At 41.6% G+C, this 20,372-nt stretch overlaps 1 protein-coding gene across 1 annotated transcript in view; it reads right to left on the reverse strand.

Annotated features, from left to right (window-relative positions):
- The window catches only part of LOC134001958 (rho GTPase-activating protein 21-like), a 46,809-nt gene that overhangs the window by 6,807 nt on the left and 19,630 nt on the right, over positions 1 to 20,372 (reverse strand). Inside the window, exons 4-22 of the mRNA XM_062441167.1 lie at positions 18,224 to 18,316; positions 17,227 to 17,305; positions 16,807 to 16,861; positions 10,470 to 12,456; positions 6,316 to 6,462; positions 6,105 to 6,207; positions 5,877 to 5,913; positions 5,394 to 5,513; positions 4,491 to 4,790; positions 3,333 to 3,397; positions 3,039 to 3,187; positions 2,769 to 2,911; positions 2,410 to 2,568; positions 2,022 to 2,100; positions 1,825 to 1,898; positions 1,643 to 1,732; positions 1,428 to 1,553; positions 1,276 to 1,317; positions 665 to 770 (exon numbers count right to left, since the gene is read on the reverse strand). Of these exons, the coding sequence (XP_062297151.1) occupies positions 665 to 770; positions 1,276 to 1,317; positions 1,428 to 1,553; positions 1,643 to 1,732; positions 1,825 to 1,898; positions 2,022 to 2,100; positions 2,410 to 2,568; positions 2,769 to 2,911; positions 3,039 to 3,187; positions 3,333 to 3,397; positions 4,491 to 4,790; positions 5,394 to 5,513; positions 5,877 to 5,913; positions 6,105 to 6,207; positions 6,316 to 6,462; positions 10,470 to 12,456; positions 16,807 to 16,861; positions 17,227 to 17,305; positions 18,224 to 18,316 (3,954 nt within the window). The remainder of the gene's footprint in view (positions 1 to 664; positions 771 to 1,275; positions 1,318 to 1,427; positions 1,554 to 1,642; positions 1,733 to 1,824; positions 1,899 to 2,021; positions 2,101 to 2,409; positions 2,569 to 2,768; positions 2,912 to 3,038; positions 3,188 to 3,332; positions 3,398 to 4,490; positions 4,791 to 5,393; positions 5,514 to 5,876; positions 5,914 to 6,104; positions 6,208 to 6,315; positions 6,463 to 10,469; positions 12,457 to 16,806; positions 16,862 to 17,226; positions 17,306 to 18,223; positions 18,317 to 20,372) is intronic.

Genomic DNA, 20,372 nt, shown 5'->3' on the forward strand with positions numbered 1-20,372 from the left:
GCCTTTAGGACACCCGACAGAGCCTCACTAGAGACAGAGGAATCAGAGGTCGCCTTTCACTTTAAAAACATCTATTTTCTGATGTGGGAAAGAACATGCCGTATTAGTGCAACAGTAGGCAGGATAAAGGGGGAGAGTTTGATCAAAAAGGGGGTATTAAAAAGGGCAGAGGGATGATTAAAAAAGGAAAAGGGCATCTAAGTTTATCAAGTGTAATTAACATATACTGGGGGAGGGTAGATCTCTTAAGCAAATGAAGTAGCGTCACAATTTATTGCATCCCTTCAAGTTTCAGGGATGTAAATAAATTGCCCACTGAAACCCACACAGGCATTTGGAGTCATGGTTAGCCATAGACATTTCTATCTGATGGCAACAGCCAAAGAAGCAAAGGGGAAGCCTAGGGAAGAAGCAGCATTATCATCAACATTTGTTTCTAGTTCACACACACACACACACACACACACACACACACACACACACACACACACACATACATACATACATACACACACACACACACACACACACACACACACATACATACATACATACACACACACACACACACATCAGTCCTTCCTTGACCACAGTGCTCAGCAGCAGAAAGGTTAGAGAAAGGTTAACCCACCACAGAGCTGGTCTGCCAAAGGCAGCGTGTTACCTGATACTTCACCCTGCGATGTTCCCGTGCGACCGATGTTGGTGAGCAGGTGGTCGATGTTGGGAAGAGGCTGAGACTCCACCGCGCTCTCTTCATGGGACATAGTCTGTAGGAGCACAACGTTAACACATCAAGAGTCACTGAGACTGCATTTTGAAAGATAGCTTAAATACAATAACTTTGTTCAAAATACTGCAATTACAAAATGTCATGCCGGCCAGTGTACTCTGTGTCGTTTCATGTCGTATTCTGAAAGGTTTGTTTGTAGATGTGCATCGTAGCAGCAGTCACATTGAGAGAATTTGGTCTTACATTTCTGACACTGACACTAGAAGGCTGATTTTATATTCATCTGTTGAAAGTGGAAAGTTTCTCTGCTTCCCTTTTTCTCTGTTTCATAGATTCTGAATTTTTCTGTGAGGTAAAAGAAGGATTTTCAACTAGGTAATTAATCTTTTTTGTGGATAAAATAATTTAAGACACAAGCCTTTATTCCAAGAACACTTATTTTTTATGTCTTAAAGCCTGTCTGGAGGGCATCTTTAAGGTAAAATGTAAGACAGCAGAGAGCCAAATATAAAGAATTTTATGGCAGTGATGCCTGTACCCACCACTGGATCTCCGTTGCCAACTTCAGTGAAAAACCAGTCATACTGGAAAAACAGCAACAAAAAAAAAATTACGTTTTGTATTTTAATGGTTAAAAATTAGTTCAATTTTCAAGAAAACCCATGAAGGGAACACTTAAAAATCTGTTACTCACATTTTGAATGAGGGTCTCTACTATTTTGTACTGGTCGGGCATGTGAGTCACCATATGGGTCATGTTGTCCTCTGTGGTGCGCACCAGAGTTGGACCAAACACGATGGCCAGGTTCCTTGGTTCCATCTAAAACACAAGAAAACAAGTTTTAATTGTGCATTTGCAAAATACTCGAAACCAAAGTCTGATAAAAAAGAAAACATTACGTCACATACCTTATTCTTCTCTGAGCTGTCAGCGACAGTTTTAAGATGAGCTGACAGAAACTTGAGGGTTTCATAATGATGATCAGGTAACTCATGAAGCTGTAAGGAGATAGAACAGAAACAGACATTATATTACAAATGTAGACATGAAGGTTGGATTAACATGAAAAAGAAACGGCAAAGAAACTCACCAGCCTCTTGAGCACTTTCAGTCTCTCCACTGGATCATATATTCTGTTGGCCTCTATGAACTCTGTGTACTTATCTGCAGGTAACAATGAACAATTTAAAGCATAAGCTGGATGTAAAGCAAGCAACATGCTGCAAGGGTGTAGTTCTCATTTTTGGCCAGTAGATGGGGTCCAGGACCTTTGTAACAACAACTTACCATTTGTGAACAATGGCTCTGGAAGCTTTCTGAAGAAGGACTTCAGTAAACTGCTGATCACATTGAGATCCCTCCATTTCTGCAAAACATAATATTAGGGCATGATGAGAAAATGTGCAAAAAATGTGGACTTCTACTCAACATGTGTGACGATTTTGGGATCACAAGAACATTTTGTCACATTTCTAAGAGCGCTGTAGCTCTGATATATGGATTAAAAACGTTTAAAGATTGCTAAATGACAAATAAACAGGCTTTTATAGATCATTTAGCCTTGCACACACAGCTGCATTTATCCCAAACACATTAAAGGACAACACCTGAGAATGTGAAACTCCACCTCAGAGTTTAATTCAAGCAACAGTGGATCGATTAAGTGGCCACTCACATCATCCTGGATATCGATGTCATTCATGCCCTTGTTATTGAGCTCCTCCTGCATGTTAGAGATCGCTGCGTTGTTTCCAGGGACTCTGTAGATGCCTGTGTACTCCAGCCCTCTGTCCTCCACCAGCTTACAACACACCTCTACAATCAGAGGCACAAACTACAACACAGAAATACAAAAATGTTTAGCTCACAATGTTTGGACACAACAAAGGCCAAATCCAGAGCAAATAAAAAAACAGTCTCATAGCAGTAAAAATTAGCAGCAACATACATAAAACCCTGCTGGATTTTATATTTTATCTGCAGAAATCTACCTAATATTGTTTGTGTTTAATTACAAATCAAATCAGCACAAACCTTGTTATTGTGTGCAGGAGGACAGTCATCCAGTCTCACTCCAAACGTGACTCCAGGAGACGGCTTCTTCTCGAAAGGTTTCCTCATAAGCCCCGGGATGCCCTTCCTCCATGTCCCTTTATCCTTGGGAGGGCTGGTGTCATCTGTGCAGAGTGCAACATACCATGAGAATAATAAGAAAGATGTAATGCAATTCTTCATGCTCTGACAACTTTGAAGAGCTTTGAAGTAGCAAAATTGTATCAGACACATTTCTTTCCTCTTTCCTACCTTTGTGCATGTTCTTTCTCTCCTGCTCCGGTTTGGGCGAGTGTGGACTCACTGCTTTGGTCTCTCCTTTACCTCCCAGCAGCGTGTGTCTGATGCTTAGCGACTGCCGTGATGGTTTGGGCGACGGCTCTGTCTTGCTGCCCGTTGGGCTGGTAAAGACACACACGTAAGCAGAAAATGAACTTGAAGAAGAGCTGGAAGATATCCACTCAGATCTAACCTCTTTGCAGCACTGTGTCAAGTTGTCTAAAAGTGTGAGGGCCTTCCCCCCTCCTTTCTCCGCTTCACCCTTACCTCATTAAGGTGTTGTACTCCTTGATCTTCCGGCTGATGAGGTCATGGCTAGTAAAGGCTGCGTTCTAAAAAAAGAAAGGAAAACAAAGTGGGGGGAGGAAGGAAAGGGGAGCAGAGCAGAATGGACAGAAGACACAAAAGATTGGTGGTTAAAATATAAGATGCAGCAGCTACCCTCACCCCACCACACAGGCTATAACGGATCTTTATATAACCTGCTGCTATTAGGTGACACAGGTAAGACCATTGGAATGTCGTAGTATGAAAAAGAGAGGAAACACAGGATTCAATTACGAGTGGTAGGAGACCCGCCTAGGACACAGTCTAGAAAGCATATTCATATTGATACACCGACTATATTTTCTCATTATATGCTTAATAATGTTACATTTGTGATAGGTCTTAGTGTGAATAGTAATGGAAAATGCTAATCAATAGCAAATGAACTAAATCTAAACTTAATGCACCTAATGCAACATTTTAGTGCTCGTATCCTAAACTTTTCTTACTTTTTCTGTTAGGTGTTCCAGGTCAGATTCAGCAAAACCTCTATGGTGCACATTTTAACTTTATGAATGCATGAGTAGGTTGATCATTTGCACAATCAACACCCTTAAATTCATGTATGAGACAAGCTATAATCTGTTCTACTCCTTTAGTGGGTAATTTTCCTCCACAGAAAATGTTATCAAAAAGTAAAAAAGAAGAACGTCACACTGTGGAGCTTCAAGTCCTGCTGTTGGAAATCAGCAGATGATCACATAACACATTTAGCAGTGCCAGTAGTCGTATTAGGGGTATTAGGGGGATTCAAAACAATTAGGAAATATTAGTATTTCAGCTGCCAACAACTTGTCATCAGAGAAGTGCTGCACTGTGACAGAAATAAAATGGAAAGGGTTCAACATGAAACTAAAAAACATCTTGCTCAAGCAAAGTGGGCCATGACTTAAATGTGAGGAGGTCAAGAGGACGCACCAGTCAATGAAATGGACAATAGCCTATTGTACAGTAGGTGATGTTACACTATAACAGAGGATGTCCCTGAGGCTGAGCTGACAGAGTGAAATAATTTTTTCAAACAATTACTGAAATACATGAGGCTAAATATCTTGTGCCTATTTTCTGCCTCAACAGTAATGAATGTGTGATTCTTGCCTCCTCATCCAGGTTGCTGCTCTCCTGTATGACTCTGATCCAGGCCAGCATGTCCTCTCGGTCCTCAGCCTGGAACAGGTAGTCGCAGTCTGACGTGGTCAGCCGCAGCACGTTCTTTCGCTTCGTGTCGCTATAGGAGATGTCAATCAGACAGGCCTTGATGCTGATTGGCAGGGGCTCGTCTACTGCTTGACAGTTGGCATGAGCCTGCCCCTCCTTTTTGTCTTTATACAGACAGAGGTAGTGGCCTCGCAACACGGCGTACATCTGTTTCCAGGGGCGCATACCGCCTCCCACGCGCTGTGGAAACAGGTCACGAGGAACAAGTGAGTTTTGTAAAGCAAAATATGAGGAATTAACTGTGACTGTGACAACTGTCAGGTCAGAAATGTTTCTATTGTTGCCATCATAACACATAATCACTGCCTTGAGGACAATATGTGACCTCAAACAACAAAGTCAAACTGGTCAAAGTGAAACATACAGGAGGAAAATAAAACAAATTCTCTGCAAAACAAGGGCAGCCCTGCTAATGTTTAGAAAACCAAGTTAGTCAGTAGGTCACATTATACTTCCTTACTTCTATGAGTGTGGAAGCACTAAACCAATAAATCTGCTGTTATAAAGCTCTTTGTGGATATATCGGTGTATGTGTTGGCTAATCAGTAACAAGAAATTGCAGGTCTGGGATGCCAAATTAGGTTTCAGGTCATTTAGAAACACTGTCACAAGTACATAGTTTGCATTTTGGTCACAGTTCTTTGAAAACCACAAATCAAAGGGATCTGTGCTTAGACAATATCAATATTAGTATTCGCCTTAAAAATACATGATCTGTCAGGCTACAGTGTTTACACAGATGTTCAGGTGTGAGTTATATGTGAGGCTTTAGACACTACACACCTTGCCCTTGTCTGTGTTAAGATGCTTGAAATGCAGCAAACCCTCCTTGGTGGCGTCACAGAAGACGTCTGATGAAGAATCTCTCCTGGAGCCTGAGTCTTCTGACGACCTGTCTGTCGCCTGTGGCACATTAGAAAATGACACGAAACTTAGAAAACACTTGGAAAAGAAATTAAAATATTAAAAGAAATGGTGAATCTGTGAATATTTGGCACATTTTCTTTTCAATTATGGAAACCACACCCTTAAAAAATCAATTATTTACCAAAAAGACTGATTTTGTTAAAGTAAAGAGCCGCTCCTGTTTTCGATAATATATTCAAACTTCAAGAGGATGACTTTTTATCTTCTGGGTGTGAACTAATGAGCTGACAAACCTCAAAGTAGGAAATGCAGATAAACGAGGCATGTGGCAGGTGAGCACAGCTGGCACTGAGCTGGCAAGCATACTCATGTTTGATTAAAAATGCAGATTGTACTCACCTTCCTCAGACTTTTGAGACCAGGTATTAAGGACCTCCTAAATGAAAGAGACAAAATGTATTACAGTGCTGAAAAAGAGAGCAATGAAGTAGCTGAGAGATGAAAAGAAAAATACTTAAAAATTGCAGCTTCATTAATTTTTTAAGTGAGGAAATTGTTTTATCCCAAAAGCAAATATAAAGGGTTTTATACTTCCACTGCAATCACTCCACTGTGAGTACAACCTACCCTCTGCTTTCTTCCCGATAGTTATCCAGGCCTTCATCGTAGGACTTGGACCGCTCAGTTTTAGTACCAGAATCTGACTCAATAATTGTGAGACGGAGAGAATCTATTAAGAGAGGGTCATATCATTATTTGAAACTGTCCATCACCTGTAATGTATAATTCAGTTATTGACTTTACTGCCATAATATGAAAGAAAAAAAAAAAGAAAAACCTTGGTCATGTGACAGCTGGCGACGAATGAGAGGGCACGGAGAAGGGGGGCTGGGTGGGATGGTGGTGATGATAGGTGCTCCAGATATCACAGCTGAGGCAGGAATGTGTGCGATGTCCTGGTCAGTACTGGGACTAGATGGTTCATCTGAGGATAGAAACAGAAGAATTTAGATACAAAGCAGGAGAAGACGAGAATATTTTGGGTTACAACTGTGAATAAAGAATGAGAAGCTGAACAACTCCCAACTACTACACAAGTTTAGCCTTAAATGAGACGTATCGTTCACATTTGCAGGTGTTTATTTTTATTCTGGTGCATACTGGAATATCTGCATGAATTACACTTAAAAAAACCTCTTTATTTATCTTACATGGCCCTTTATTCAGTGCTTCAGTTCAGCCTCTGTCTGAAACAGGCAGTTTAAGCTCCTGTCTGTCTGTTTGTGAACGAACTATAATAGCAGGGTTTCACTTCTTTTTCTTGTTCTTTACTCAAAATGGAAACTTCACAAATACGTGTGATTACATTTGAGCCCAAATCCGATCTGAAACATGCGAGTGGATGGACCTTTTTGAGTGAGCTTGAACAATACGACGTCATCAGGTAGTTGAGGTAGCATTGCAAACAAAGCTTTGGACAATGATTAACACAGACATCTGAAAATTATGACAGAAAAACATGTCATGTCCCCTTTAGATCAGCTGTTGGCTACGTCAGGAAATTAATGTAAATGAAATCATCAAAAAAAACAACACCCAATTCATCTCTGCTATCTACACGTAAATAAGCATTTCAGCAAACAGCAATAAAACGCTGTGATAAAAGTGCATAGGCCTGAAGCAAAGTGGTGCAGACAGACATACAGTCACCCAGTCGATAAGTGTTTCTGTTCCCGTAGGCTGCTACACACCGTTCCCTTTAAATCAACATATGCATAGTCACCTAGCTAGCGTTACATCACCACAGACAAGTCTGTGTCATAACGTCTGATATGCAAGACGGCAAGCCCTAAAAACAAATTAAGAGAAACGTGCAATGAATCATATCTGCGACTGTGATGATGCAGGCATACAGGTGAGACCAAATGTGGTATTTGTAACATGAAGTCCCTTATCGCTGTTTTGACTATAAAGTAGAGCAACAACCAACTTGTCTAACACAGAACTTCATTTTTGCAGTTGTGTGATGCAATACCTTCATTGTAGTATGGTTTTAAATCACAATTGTAACAAATTAATATAAGTAAATATCATTTAACTTTAGGAAAAGCCCATATTCACCTTCATTTCCCATTACAAGGCAAAACGAATAATAGCAAAAAAAACATTTAAGCGATTAAATTCCTCAAGATGCCAATGCACTGATGCAAAACTTTTTCTTTCAATGGCACAACTTAATATGAACCATCTGACCTGCTTGTTAGTTGTGTAGAGATTACTGCTCTGAAATCCCCCCCACCCTTGCCCCCTCAAACCTCAAAAACATCTCCCATGGCAAATTCTTACCAAGCCAGGCATTTGTCTATTTCCCCCAATCATTTGTTTGTTTAACTCCATCCCAGTTGCTGGGAAAACAGCGGCAACCAGTGATGTCAGATAACTAACACCGTGCTGGAAATACACTTACTGTAATCCTTTATTTGAAGTTGAAGATTGCATTCTGACTAAATGTAAAACTTCAGCCGTCTTACATAACCAACATTCATGTTACAGAGACGATTACTGGCATTTACCGTAGAATAATGGGGCGTGGTAATGAATCTAATCCAACCTACAATCTAGATTCGGAGAACCAAAATGTGGGTAATGTTTGTGTATACACAGGGAAACTGTGCTGGAAAAGGTTATGACGAAACCCTGCAGGTTTTGGTGAAGTGAGAAACACATGAGCTGCTCTCATTGGTTGGTAATGAGTCACCAGTGAAGACACAACTAAGGATGGAAGGTCAAGTTCAAGCTTGTTAGGTTATGTCAGCTGATAAGTTGGCAGAGATGCGGAAAAACATACAAAAAGCTACTTAAAACAATTCTTAGCAACTTCACTCTCAACACTGCTAGTAAGTGAAGCACTCCTTTCTTCTCTTTTCTGAGAAAAACACACACACACACACACACACACACACACACACACACACACACACTTTCTTCTCATCATAAACAAGTGGGACGTGCCATTTTGCATGTACTTCAACAGTACCAGTTATATTCTCTTTCCAGCACAAAATGTTTTGGAGGCACTTAATATACAGCAGTTGTTCCACTTATTGTTTGGAACTGTACTATGAAATCTGATTGAAGCAAAATTCTACAGGAATGCTCTTATTTTCTCCATTATGTCACACTCCATTAGTACGATGTTCTTAAATTTCTCTTGCTGTACAGTGCCGAACACTGGGGGATATATGAGACATTTCAGGGAGTGGAGGTGGTGGGGGTGGAGGGGTGGAGGGTGTATTGAATTGGAGAGCAGCTCTGTGTGAGTGTGCATGTGTGTGTATCTAGTGACTGTATATTTCGGTGGTTTGAATACATCATGATTGCCTGCAGTGCAATGCCACGTAATCACACACCTGACACAATGTCATCCTGAGTTCAAAATAGCATAAAGAACCAATTTCTTTTACAGTTTAAATATCTCTATAACATGTCTGTTATGGCTGGAACCTGCGTCATGTACGGAGTGTATTAAATGACATCGTCTTCTTGACCTAAAACATGCGGTTTTACTGGGAATTACCCAGACGGATGACACCATTACCGTTACCTCTGATGACTGCCAGTATATACATGAATAGGCTTCCTTGTAGTTTCATTAGAGGGCAACAGTGGACATGCTTATACTTGATTTTAAATTACTTTTTTGTTATTGAATGCTCAAATGCTAGTCAGCATCAGTGTAGTTTTTGTTAAAGAGGCACTTCGGCAAATTAGCATTGCACTTCCATAATGAAGGTGGGACTTAAAAGCAACTGATCACACAAAGAGAAGCAGCAGAGGGTGAGATACCCTCACTTTTTAGTCCTTAGGTGTCATGACTTTTATATATCCTTACTTTCTGAGATACAGTATCTCAAATTTTAGTCAATAGAATGAGTTTAGCTCCAAAGGCATAGGATCCTACAACTCCCATTGTAAAACCAATATCATGTTTCATTAGATCTGCCTGGTGCTCATGTGTTTCAAACTCTAGTACAGTACCTAAGTTCATAACACAAGCTTAATTATCTATTAAAAAAAAAAAAAATCTTAAGCCCAGGTTGTGTTTTTTTCTCACTTAACAAAGCTCCTCCTTATCCACAGACATTATACGTCCCCACATACTGTAAGTAATATTGGATGATGGATAATTGTTGGAGACTACCTAACTGCCTCCAACCTGCTATACACACAGTATACACAGACACACACCCTTCACCTTTGCAATTGCAGCTAACTTACTCTTTCATATGACTGCTAAAACTATTAGAACATGTAAAACACCCCAATAAATTACAGAATTTCATATTATCTAACGATGGAAATGACACCCACTGGTCATATCTATCCAATGTATATAGAACTTTTTGGGGGGAACATTTTCATACTGGTGCCAATGACATGCTCTTTTATTTCCAATGTGTTAGTTTCAGGAACATAAATGTTGGATTAAAAACTTCTTAATGCATCAGCTATTCTTACCTTGGCACAAGGGGCCTGTAGGGAACTTCCCCTCAATAAAATAAAGACTAAAAATAGCCTACTTCCTGATATAGATAAGGAACTATCAGATCAAAAATCTATCCAAGCATTCAAAGTCTACTTCTGACTTTTGACTTTCTCTGGTACTGCTATAGACACATACTGTATTTATTTACTTTTTTTTTTTTTAAATAAAATGAACTGATACCCAGCCCCAATTGTATTTCAAAACATTAATTTATCAAGTGACCTGCCACAGTAAATTCAAAAGTGTGTATTTTATGCAATTTTTTATCTTGATGCCTCAAGAGTCAACCATGTTTTCATGCATAAACAGACACTACCCCCCTCACACAACAACATGCTGTGTCATTTGTTCAAAGCATCCACTCCCCACCCCTCCAATCACTGCTGTTGCTATAGAAACAGGCAAAGGTTCAAAGAAAGGTCATATAGAGATAAGGGAGGTCTTACCTATGAAGGGGATAGAATCCAGGGATTCATCCAAGTTGTCAGAGCCCGACTTATGTCGCGTGTCCCCCAGCCTCCTTACATGCATGTCCCTAAAGCTGTCATTCGACATCCAGCACATCGCTCCATCTTCAGAGCCGGCCTTCACCAGTGGTGGTGACTTATGAGTCACTCCTCCCCGGTTGTCATTGACGGCTAGAACGTAGGATGGAGGGCGAATGTGAAGGGGTGCAGAGTTTTTATCCCTTCTTAGGACCACTACTGTTGCATCAGGTCCTTCTACGCCCTCTGCAAGACCCCCATTAGTCCGTACGGGGGTGTTGGTGGAACTGGAGGCTTTTGGCTTTAGGGTCGTAGCTCCATTAGTGGTGGATGTACCAACTCCGCTTTGTAGTTGTCTCTGCGTGGGCAGTTTAGAGGAGGGACCAGAGCAAGAAGAGGATCTGGCTGCCAACCCAGCCTCTGACCTGCTCTCCATTTTCAGACTGTCAGCCCTGCCCCTGAGCTGCAAATGAAGAGGAGGGGTGTAGCCCAGGTGGTTGCCGATGATGTTAGCTCTTTGGTCTTTAAGAGGGTCTGTGGTTTTAGTGGCGGATAAGGCAGGTGAGGGGTCTGAGATGGCGTTTTTGACAGGCAGACGTGAAGGTCTCATAATGACACTGTCTGTCCTTAACGGTAGTGCAGAATCTGTCGTACCTTTAGTAAACACAGGAGCGGCTGAAGGTGAGTTATATAATCCTCGCCCTTCTTCCACCTGTCCAGTGAGACTCCTGTTCAGATGAGGTAAAGCTCTCAGGCCTGATCCCTGCCTGCTGGCTCTAGCTTCCTCTCCCCGGCACAGCATCAGGCTGTCATCCAACCCTGTCCTGTCTCCAGAGACAACACCACCCAGCTCTCCAGGCTGGTGGCCCAGGTAGTCACAAGACCGCGCCCGTGGTTTGGCGACCCCTGTGGGGGTAGAGAAAGGCAGAGCATCCTGGGAAGCACTCCGAGGCCAGTTCCTGGTTGGTGTCAGTCTCTCTGCACCACCTCCGAGCCTCTCCTGGGAGGCACTTCGTAGTGGAGTTACCACGGCAGTATCCTGGCTAATTGCATCAACCCCACGGTCATTGGATGTGCTCCTCCGTCTGACCTGAGAGCCCTCTGCCCCTCTCGGACTGGTACTAGGCAGAGGCGATGTACGTTGCTGGGTGTAGGCAGAGCTAGAACTGGCAGCGGCACGCAAGCTGTCCAAGCGCTCCTGAATGGTGCGGCAGCCGTAAGTGTGCAGCCTCTTAGCGTCAATGTAGTCCTTATAGGTGGTGTAGTTTCTCCAGTCAATGTTCTGGTGTGGAGAGGTGGAGGAAGCTGTTGGGGAGGGTGAGTAGTGGTTGGAGTTGGGGGAGACGGCAGTAGAGAATGCATCTGGTGAGGCAGGAGTGAGAGGTGTCCGTACAGGTGGAGTTAAGGTTTCAGGATAGATCCCGCCAGGTCTAGAACTTGAGGAGGGGGAGTAGACAGGGCTTTCTGTTGGGTGGGAAGAGGGATACTGCAACTGTGCACCCCCAGGTACTGATGGAATAAGGGGTCTTGGTCTAGCTGGACTTGCGTCTGCTTGAGGACTGTACCGGTTCTCCTCTGTCCTGTGGCTTGGGCCAGCCCGAGCCAACCGGGACCCCCTGTCTACTGGATCAGGGGGCATGGCTACTGTCCTCACATTCTCATTAAAGACACACACCACCGTCTGAGACTTTGACGTCTGTTGGGGTGGAGGAGACGGTGCAACAGGGATTTCCACCCGGTAGGTCTTTTCTGTTGAGCCCCCACGTATTCCTGGTCCCTGAGCCGGCCCTCGATGGGTCTCATCGACTGTGGCAGGCTCCGGTGACTGGGCCATGCCCGTAGCCTTGACTTCTATTCGAGGGTAGCATATGGGAGGGGGCTCGGGGATGTTCTGGGCATTTCCACTGTATGCCTCATTTCCCTTGAGGTATGCATCCTGGGAATAAGCCTGCAAGAGATAGGACATTATGTCACATTGGTTGCTGAGAGGTTGGCTCCCTAAAATCGTTCACCTGCGAGAACATCACATTCAACCAGGGACATTACACTTTTCTAAAAGACGTATGATGTATGAAACAGGCAGCGCTTCAGAGATGTTGTGAAATTTCAGACTTTAACAATGAAAACAACTGAAATTTCCCTGTTTGGAAACTACATTCGTCACCAGATGATGCATTTTCTCCCTCAGACATTACAACTATGAGTCTTACAATTCTAAAAATCCTCAACTGCATTGTTGCAATATTGTTGGTCACGTATTGAAAGTAGTGACACAGTGGTTATCCTTGGTGTCCTTTATTGACGACAGTCTTTGTGTGAGTTGATGAGATTATCAGCAAGGCAAACACTGTCATTGCATTCCCTCAAAGAACTGTAAGTGACAGATGGGCAGCTGGAATCAGCCCGTCTATAACAATAAAAACAACAGAAAGCTAAAAGTAGACACTTTCCCAGTATTATATCCCACAATCAAACACAACTCTGCTGACAGTTTCTCAAGCAAATGTTACAGTATGACATGATTCAATGAGAGGGGGAAAAAAAGGGAAAAGCAGGGAAGCAAATAAGTACAGAGAAGGCTGGGAAATCCGGAATAAACCCGCGGAGCCAGAAGAGAGGATTAAACGGGCAGGGATTTACCCACCTTTGGTACCGGAGAGTGTGCCCTGAGGCATGAAGAGAGGGTGAATGGGGGACGCCTCTTTCTGCCACTGGCAACTAACGCTACTTCAGTCAGCATGCCTCCACAACTCCACTCTTACTTTCACAACTATGATTCTTTCTTTGATTAAAACCTGGCAGGAAAATACTTATCCAAGTTGGTTATAACCCTGTTCGTTGTCCAGTAAATGATCTCCACGGACAGCTTTAGAGAAAACTCCTGTTTGCATATTGAACACGCCTCGTCCTTTCAGTGCGCGAGCTCTTGATGAAATGAAAGGGAGAGAGTTGTGGTGTAGGACTTAAATCGATAGCACTCTACCTAAGGTGTCAGGTTACAATTGCACTAGTAGCAGCAGCAGCAACACTTCTACAGCTTGGTGCCGCCCTCTAGATTTGCATACAGATAAATAGAAAACCAAACTCCTGAATTTTGGAAAGTACAGAGCAGAAATGTTTGAGTTGGAATCAAATATTTACCACTCATTTTTCTGTCTACCCGCCAATCAGGAAAAAAATAAAACAACAAACTGCGTAGGAAGTAGTTATGTTTGGGGATTTAAAGGGGTTTGCTGACTTCTAGATGTGCAAAAACAAGCTCTACACATCACAGTAATGCCAATAAGGAACAGAATTTAAAAGGAAAGAGATAAGTTAGTATAGTTTCCCTTCTTACCAGAGCAGTGATATCCCTGGAAAACTGCAGTCCACATGTTAAAGAAAGGCAAGCAGAGAGGAAAAAAAGGGGATAAAAGACAAGTAAACAGGTGATCATAAAGACACGAGCGGTACAACGCCACCGATGTAGTTGAGACAGGAAACTTCTATCACTTTAGCACAGACTAAAAATACATCTCGCTACAGGAGCGCTGAGCAGAGGCATCACAGGAGTCGGAATAGAAGAATAAAAGAAAGAACAGAAGAAAACTTCAGCAGTGTCCTTTTCAGAGCTGAACAGCTTCATGAGTTGCTGCTCATCCTTATTATTTCCTCCTCTTTCTCCTCATCTACCTCTAGTAATGCCACACACTGCTGTCAGAATACATTGTCAAATACACCCTGCTGGCTTTCTCTCTGTCTCTCTCTTGACATACTCAGTATTTCCTTCCTTTGCTCTGTCACTCTCACCTGCTCACTTTGGTCACTCCCCCTTTCTGTTTTTTCTCAAGCATGTCAATCACACTTGCCTACTCCTTTCCTCTCTCTCAGCCTTGCGCTCATCTGTTCAGACGCTGCTCTATCTTATGTTCCCTGTTGGACGAGCATAACAGCACGCCTGATCTGCACTGGCTTCCTCCCTCGCTCACTCCCGTAAATATACAGTGTACTGAAAGCAGTCAGCTGACTGCAGCTGCACTCCCTCTGGTAGTCTGTGGGCTCAATGTCTCCCAAAACAGAAAACACACAAACATGAGCGTGCTTAAAGAAACTGAAACACTATCTGTGTTTATGACCAACTCAATGCATGCCTCATTTCATTCTTATCAACCAATATAATGCAATTGTTTAATTTTGGACTCTGCCGTAATTATTTAATCATCGTTTTTGAACAGTGACACTAAAACCAAAATCTTCTGAATTTTCTTTATCTATGACGCAGATAAAAAAGGAGTTGTGGATAAAAATGTTCAAAGAGAGCAGGTACCTGGAGTATGGTAGATAAGGATTATGTGACTAAGTAATTATGTCATCTGATCATGTTGTTGTTCTTACATACAGTATGTGTCATCTGAGTATGCGGACAAATAGGACACATTAATGTACAAAGAAAAACATTTGTCAGTGAAATCACATCTCTACTATCCTTAAATTTACTTTGATGCACATATTCAGGAACATATTGCATCACGCCGCAGTTTGAACCCCTAAATCTGTCTCGCGGCACTGAGATTCTAAAGAGCCAAAACCAAAAAAAAACAACCCTTTAGCTGGAAAATCAAACAGAAATGAATTCTGACTCATGTTCCCTTCAATGGGAAGAAAGGGCTAATTGCTTCTTTCGAAAGCCGTCAGCCTTGTGAGCGCTCAGACTCATTCCAAAATGCCAAAAGCAAGTTTCTGTGGTTTTTCGTGAACTGCAGCCCAGCTAACTAGCTATGTGTGGAATTTAGCAACACAGTGGGAACTGACTCAGTTCTCTGCTTCAAGAGAGAATTTCCAAACGGAGGTGAATAACGTGTGGCAACTGGTTTTGACGTAGCCTGGCGCTGTTTTATCGTCTGTGGGGCTCTGGACCCTGACTGATGGCGTTAGCTGCTTGTTTGAATCTCTAAGCTCGTCGGTGTGACAGACAGAGGGGCTTTGGAGCTGTGGCATGAAGTCTGGGTCTGTGCCTCAGTTATTTTCACTGCCTGTAGAGGTTCACATTTTTGGCAGCGAGCCCCCACACTATAGTTAGATGATCAAGGCCGGGTCTCAATAGTCACGATTAGAAAAAGGGACATGACAGCGTCTCTATCCATCAGTCATATTCAAACTGTGCCCATCTTAACGATTAAATAAGTGTCTGCTCTTTTCAATGAACTCTTCATGGTTCACGTTCACTTATCAGTGAGCAGCTCATCTGTAAAGTGAAGGGACACTTTCTCTCTATCTTTATTGGGCAGGTGGTAGATATCTCTTAGTAAGAAGTTGTCTGGGCTGCTAGTGAAAAAAGTACTAGGGAAAATATGCTTATTTGCTTTCTTTCCTAGAGTGTCTTCAGAGGAAATGTCAGTCAAGCTCATGTCTAGGGCTGCAGCTAAAGATTATTTTCATTATGGATTCATCTGCTGATTATTTCCTAGATTAATCCTTTCGTCTATAAAATGTCAGAAAATATTGAAAAATGACTCTAGTCAAATTTGATGCTTTCAGACGTCTTGTACTGTTTGAACAACTGTCTCACACCTGAAGATATTCAGGTTCCTATCATTTGTGGCAAAGAAAATTATGATATCATCACATCTGAGAATCTGAAACCAATGATTACTTGATTATCAGAATAGTTGAAGGTTAATTTTGTGTTTCTTTTCAACTAATTGAATTTTTTTTGCAGCTCTACTCATGTCTGTGGAATAAGAACAAAACTGGAGTCATGATGTGTTTAACACGGTGAACTAGCTAGCCTGGCTCTGTCTGACTCCAATAAAGCTGATCAACTAACATGTTGTAACTTGTTTGTTTAACCTGTACACAAACAGAAATGTAAAAGTGACAATTTGTGGTTCTTAGGTGGCGTAGGGTGCAGCTGGGTGCAGTGAGGTTACCAGACTTGTTTGCATTGTGAAAACTAAAACCTGTGCTCACCAAACATATCTGACAACCTGCACTAATATAACAACAGACACTGCACAGATATACTGATGCTCACTGAGAAACAAATAAACCATGCAATTCCCCCTAATAACATAATTTGTGAATTTTCAATTTCCTGTTCTCATACAGGTTAAACAAACAAGATCTGCCCTTCATGGCCAGATAGAAAAGAGACATTTAATTCCAACGAGACCTGCTTTAAATAAACTACATTTTAAAAAAGGATATTCGTCCAGTGTTAAAACCAAAAACCAAAAAACTTTTAGGCGTGGTTTGCTTTGGATAAAAACAATGCATTTTTGAGAGCACTTGCAATATTTACTGATGAACGAATGCTTACCAGCTGCAAAATGTCCTCATCCTTTGGCATCACACAGAGTTCCAGTGAGGCATCACTGACGGATACAAGGGTGTCAGGGAAGAGAGAGAAAGTGAGAGAAAAAAAACAAGTGGACTCAAGTGTATAAAACATCATCAGATCATTAAATAGCTGCACTGTAATGGAGAGTGAAATAATGTTACATGCATGCTCGTCACTGATAAACAAACCAAATGTTTCTCCAGAAACGTTTCACAATGGCTTACTACTACTCTAATGACTTGGTCTCCATTATGTTGCTATTAGGATTGTTGGCAGGAAAGTGATTAGATGGAATCTCGGGCATTTGGGTCCAAATCAGTAGGGAATTTTTCACCCAACCGGAGCATATTTCTCTTAAAATGAAGCTTGAAATTACACGTAGAAAGCTGGCGGTCTCACCTGTTTTGGATCAAGGCTATGACCTGCGAGTAGGTCTTTCCGATGATGCTCTCTCCGTTCACCTTCACTATCCGATCCCCTGTGCAGAATTATAACATAAAAAAATGACCTCCCCTATGTTTATTTCTAACAGCAACATGATAAATCAACTATGCACAATTGTGTTTCTGCACCCAGCTGTTCTGAAAATAGGATCTGGAGTCCAGTCAATGTGGTTATTGAACAAGAAAACCACTTTGGAGCAACTGCTTCCAGCACAAACACATACCCGTGTTTAGATCAAAGAGGAAAAGTAACACCAATAGTTGTTTATTTGAAGGCCCCATGTTAGGACCTATCTCCATTCATGTTTTTTGGAGATCTTACAGGAAGAGAGGCGAGGTGACTTTAGGAGAGGAACTAGATAATTGTGGGAAAACAGTGTAGTCTCTTGTCCCAGGGGAGGAGAGGCGAGCGAACAGATAAAAGCAGACAGCTTTAGAGGGCTTGTCCAGGCCACTTAACATTTCCTGTAATACTGAGTGCTAACCTGGCAATAATGCTGACAGTGCATTGCACAAAGCTTCGTTTATCGCCTCAGTTTCGGGGAAATTCATAAGGAGCAGATTTTTTTTTTTTGTTCCAAGTATTTTTATCCTTGCGCTGCTTAAATTAGAAATGATTCACATGTTAATAAGAACAGAAATAAAGAGGGAGATTTGGAAATACAGGATCTCTGGCAGGTTGGAATAACAGTGTGCATATTACACTTTGTTCAACCTCCCACAAAGAGGCCATCTGTTATTTTGTAACTTGTATCTGTTTTGCCTGGCGGGTTACAAGGAAGTGGAATTACCTACAGACATGAAGAAATCTTGGCATCAAATGGCGCTCTTAAGGTCAGATGTGAAAGATGCAGAGTTAATCATAAGATCTATCAGTTATCAAAAGGAGTGCGGTGATCTTATCTGTGTGTGTGTGTGTGTGTGTGTGTGTGTGTGTGTTGGTGTATGTGTACCTGTACAGAGTCCAGCTCCGTGGGCGGGGCCTCCCTCCTTCACTTGCTTGACGAAAATGGTGTCCATTGGCTCCAGACGGTTGCGCTGTCTCCCTGGCAACGAGAGAGCACATGCACACAGGCGATTGGTCACACAGCGAGGAAGAGCAGAACTAGGCCATATTGCCCTGGAACGGCTGGGAAAAGTGCAACTGCAGCAACACTGTGCTGTCAGCGTATTTACTGAGTATTTTAATTGTGATGTGTGGGTTTGTATGGGCATGTTTCTCAATTTCTGTTGGTTGCACTGAAGCATTGATACAAAGGATTTTATTGGTTTTAAATAAGCAAAAATAGGCAATTTGAGGCTTATTTACATGATGTATCAAAAAAACCAACAACAATTGTATGCACAGTAAAGCTGCAACAATTGAATCTGTCTTTTATTCTCTCGATTGATCGATTAGTTGTTTGGTCTATAAAATGTCAAAAAACAGTGAAATGTGAATAACTGTTTCACAAAGTCCAAGATGACGTTCTTAAATGTCTTGTTTTACCCTGACCAAGAGCCCACAACCAAAAGATATTCAGTTTACCGTCAAGATTAAAGAAACCACAAAATATCCACAGAGAATTTGACAATTTTTAGTTGGCATAAAAGATCATGACAATCAACTAATCGTTGCAGCTGTATTTTATTTTGACCATACATGATAGTACATTAAATATTTATGTTTTGGGCTGTAAAAACCCACTTTTTTAAGGAGATCACTTTGGTTTCTGGGAAGTTGTGAAAGACGTTAGAACTTTTTTGATATTTTATAGACTAAACAATTAATCAAGACAATAATCGGCAGATTAAAAGATAATGACAATAATCATTAAATGCAGCCCTAATGCACAGCTATGCCCCTCTGAGCATGTAGTAAACATTTATTCATATGAGTAATCAGAGTAAAGCACAGGGGGAAAGTCATTATTTCCAGTAATTGAGAAAACGCAGGGAAAAAAAAGTTAGAACTGGAATTTGAATGAGCGGCAAACCTTTCTTATCTCATTTAGACTTACTATGCAGAGGATTTCTAATCATCACATTTGCTTTATTTTTAAATTGTTTGGATACTAAAAGAAAAAAAGTTGTTTATGAAACAGATGACACAAGAAAACAAATCCTTCCTGAAATACATCATTCAACTGTGGATGAGTCGTTTTCCTCTTTCTATCCCATCCCGTCCTTCCTGTCGCATCCTTCATCTGACTGTACTCTGCTGTCAGATGTGTCCTGAGCTCCAGAACAGCGAGGAGAGGTCACGGTGTGCTGACAGAGCTTCATGCGGCTGAACCACAAGGGGCTTCGATTTCATGTGGCAGAAAAAAGAGACGGCACGCCATGTTGTGTGAAGTGCACGGGGCTGGCTGGAGAACACCCACCAAATTAAGACAATGCTAAACTTAAATGCGTCAAATGTGTATTTAAAAATAGTGATTATGTGGAGCTACTGAGTCGGATTAAATTGAGAAATAGAGCAAAAACTGAAGATTTCAGGTAGTTTGAGCTGCCTCTTAGACGCCCCAGCTTGGAGGAAGTGCAATATCAGAGCATCCTTTCCTCAGGGAGTTGTGTACGCATGCTCTTTTCATGAATGCTCAATCTCACGTTTACACATCAGATTTGAGCATTTCAGACTCAGCTGTTTGTGTGTTCTGAAGAGCCTTTAACAGCTGGACTGCTGGAGCAGATGTGGGTTCAATGTGTTGTTGAAGACCAACTCAAAGGTGACTAGGGGAAAGAGCTTTTTAATCATCACTTTACTCAACAGTTACTGCTTACATTATAGCCTACAGCTGCTGTAAAGTACATATCAAATAAAAAAAATAAAATAAATCTCTCTATACTTTAAAATTAGTCAAACTATCAATAATCAGTTTTCCAGTGTCGGCTGTTGTACATTAAGCATGTCATTTGTCATTTTTCAGCATATCAAATACATTCACTAGTCCGGTCTACTAGCTCCCTCCTGTGGCTGAAAATGTTACTGCAAATGATTTTGAATTTATAAAACTACAATGTTTATACATATACAGATTAACTTTGCTTTAGGGCGTAATAGCTACAACATATCTAAAGGATGTGATATTAAATGATAAGTGATGCAATACTTTGATTCTC

This window comes from Scomber scombrus, chromosome 20 (genome assembly GCF_963691925.1).
Source record: "Scomber scombrus chromosome 20, fScoSco1.1, whole genome shotgun sequence".
NCBI classification, from domain to species: Eukaryota; Metazoa; Chordata; class Actinopteri; order Scombriformes; family Scombridae; genus Scomber; species Scomber scombrus.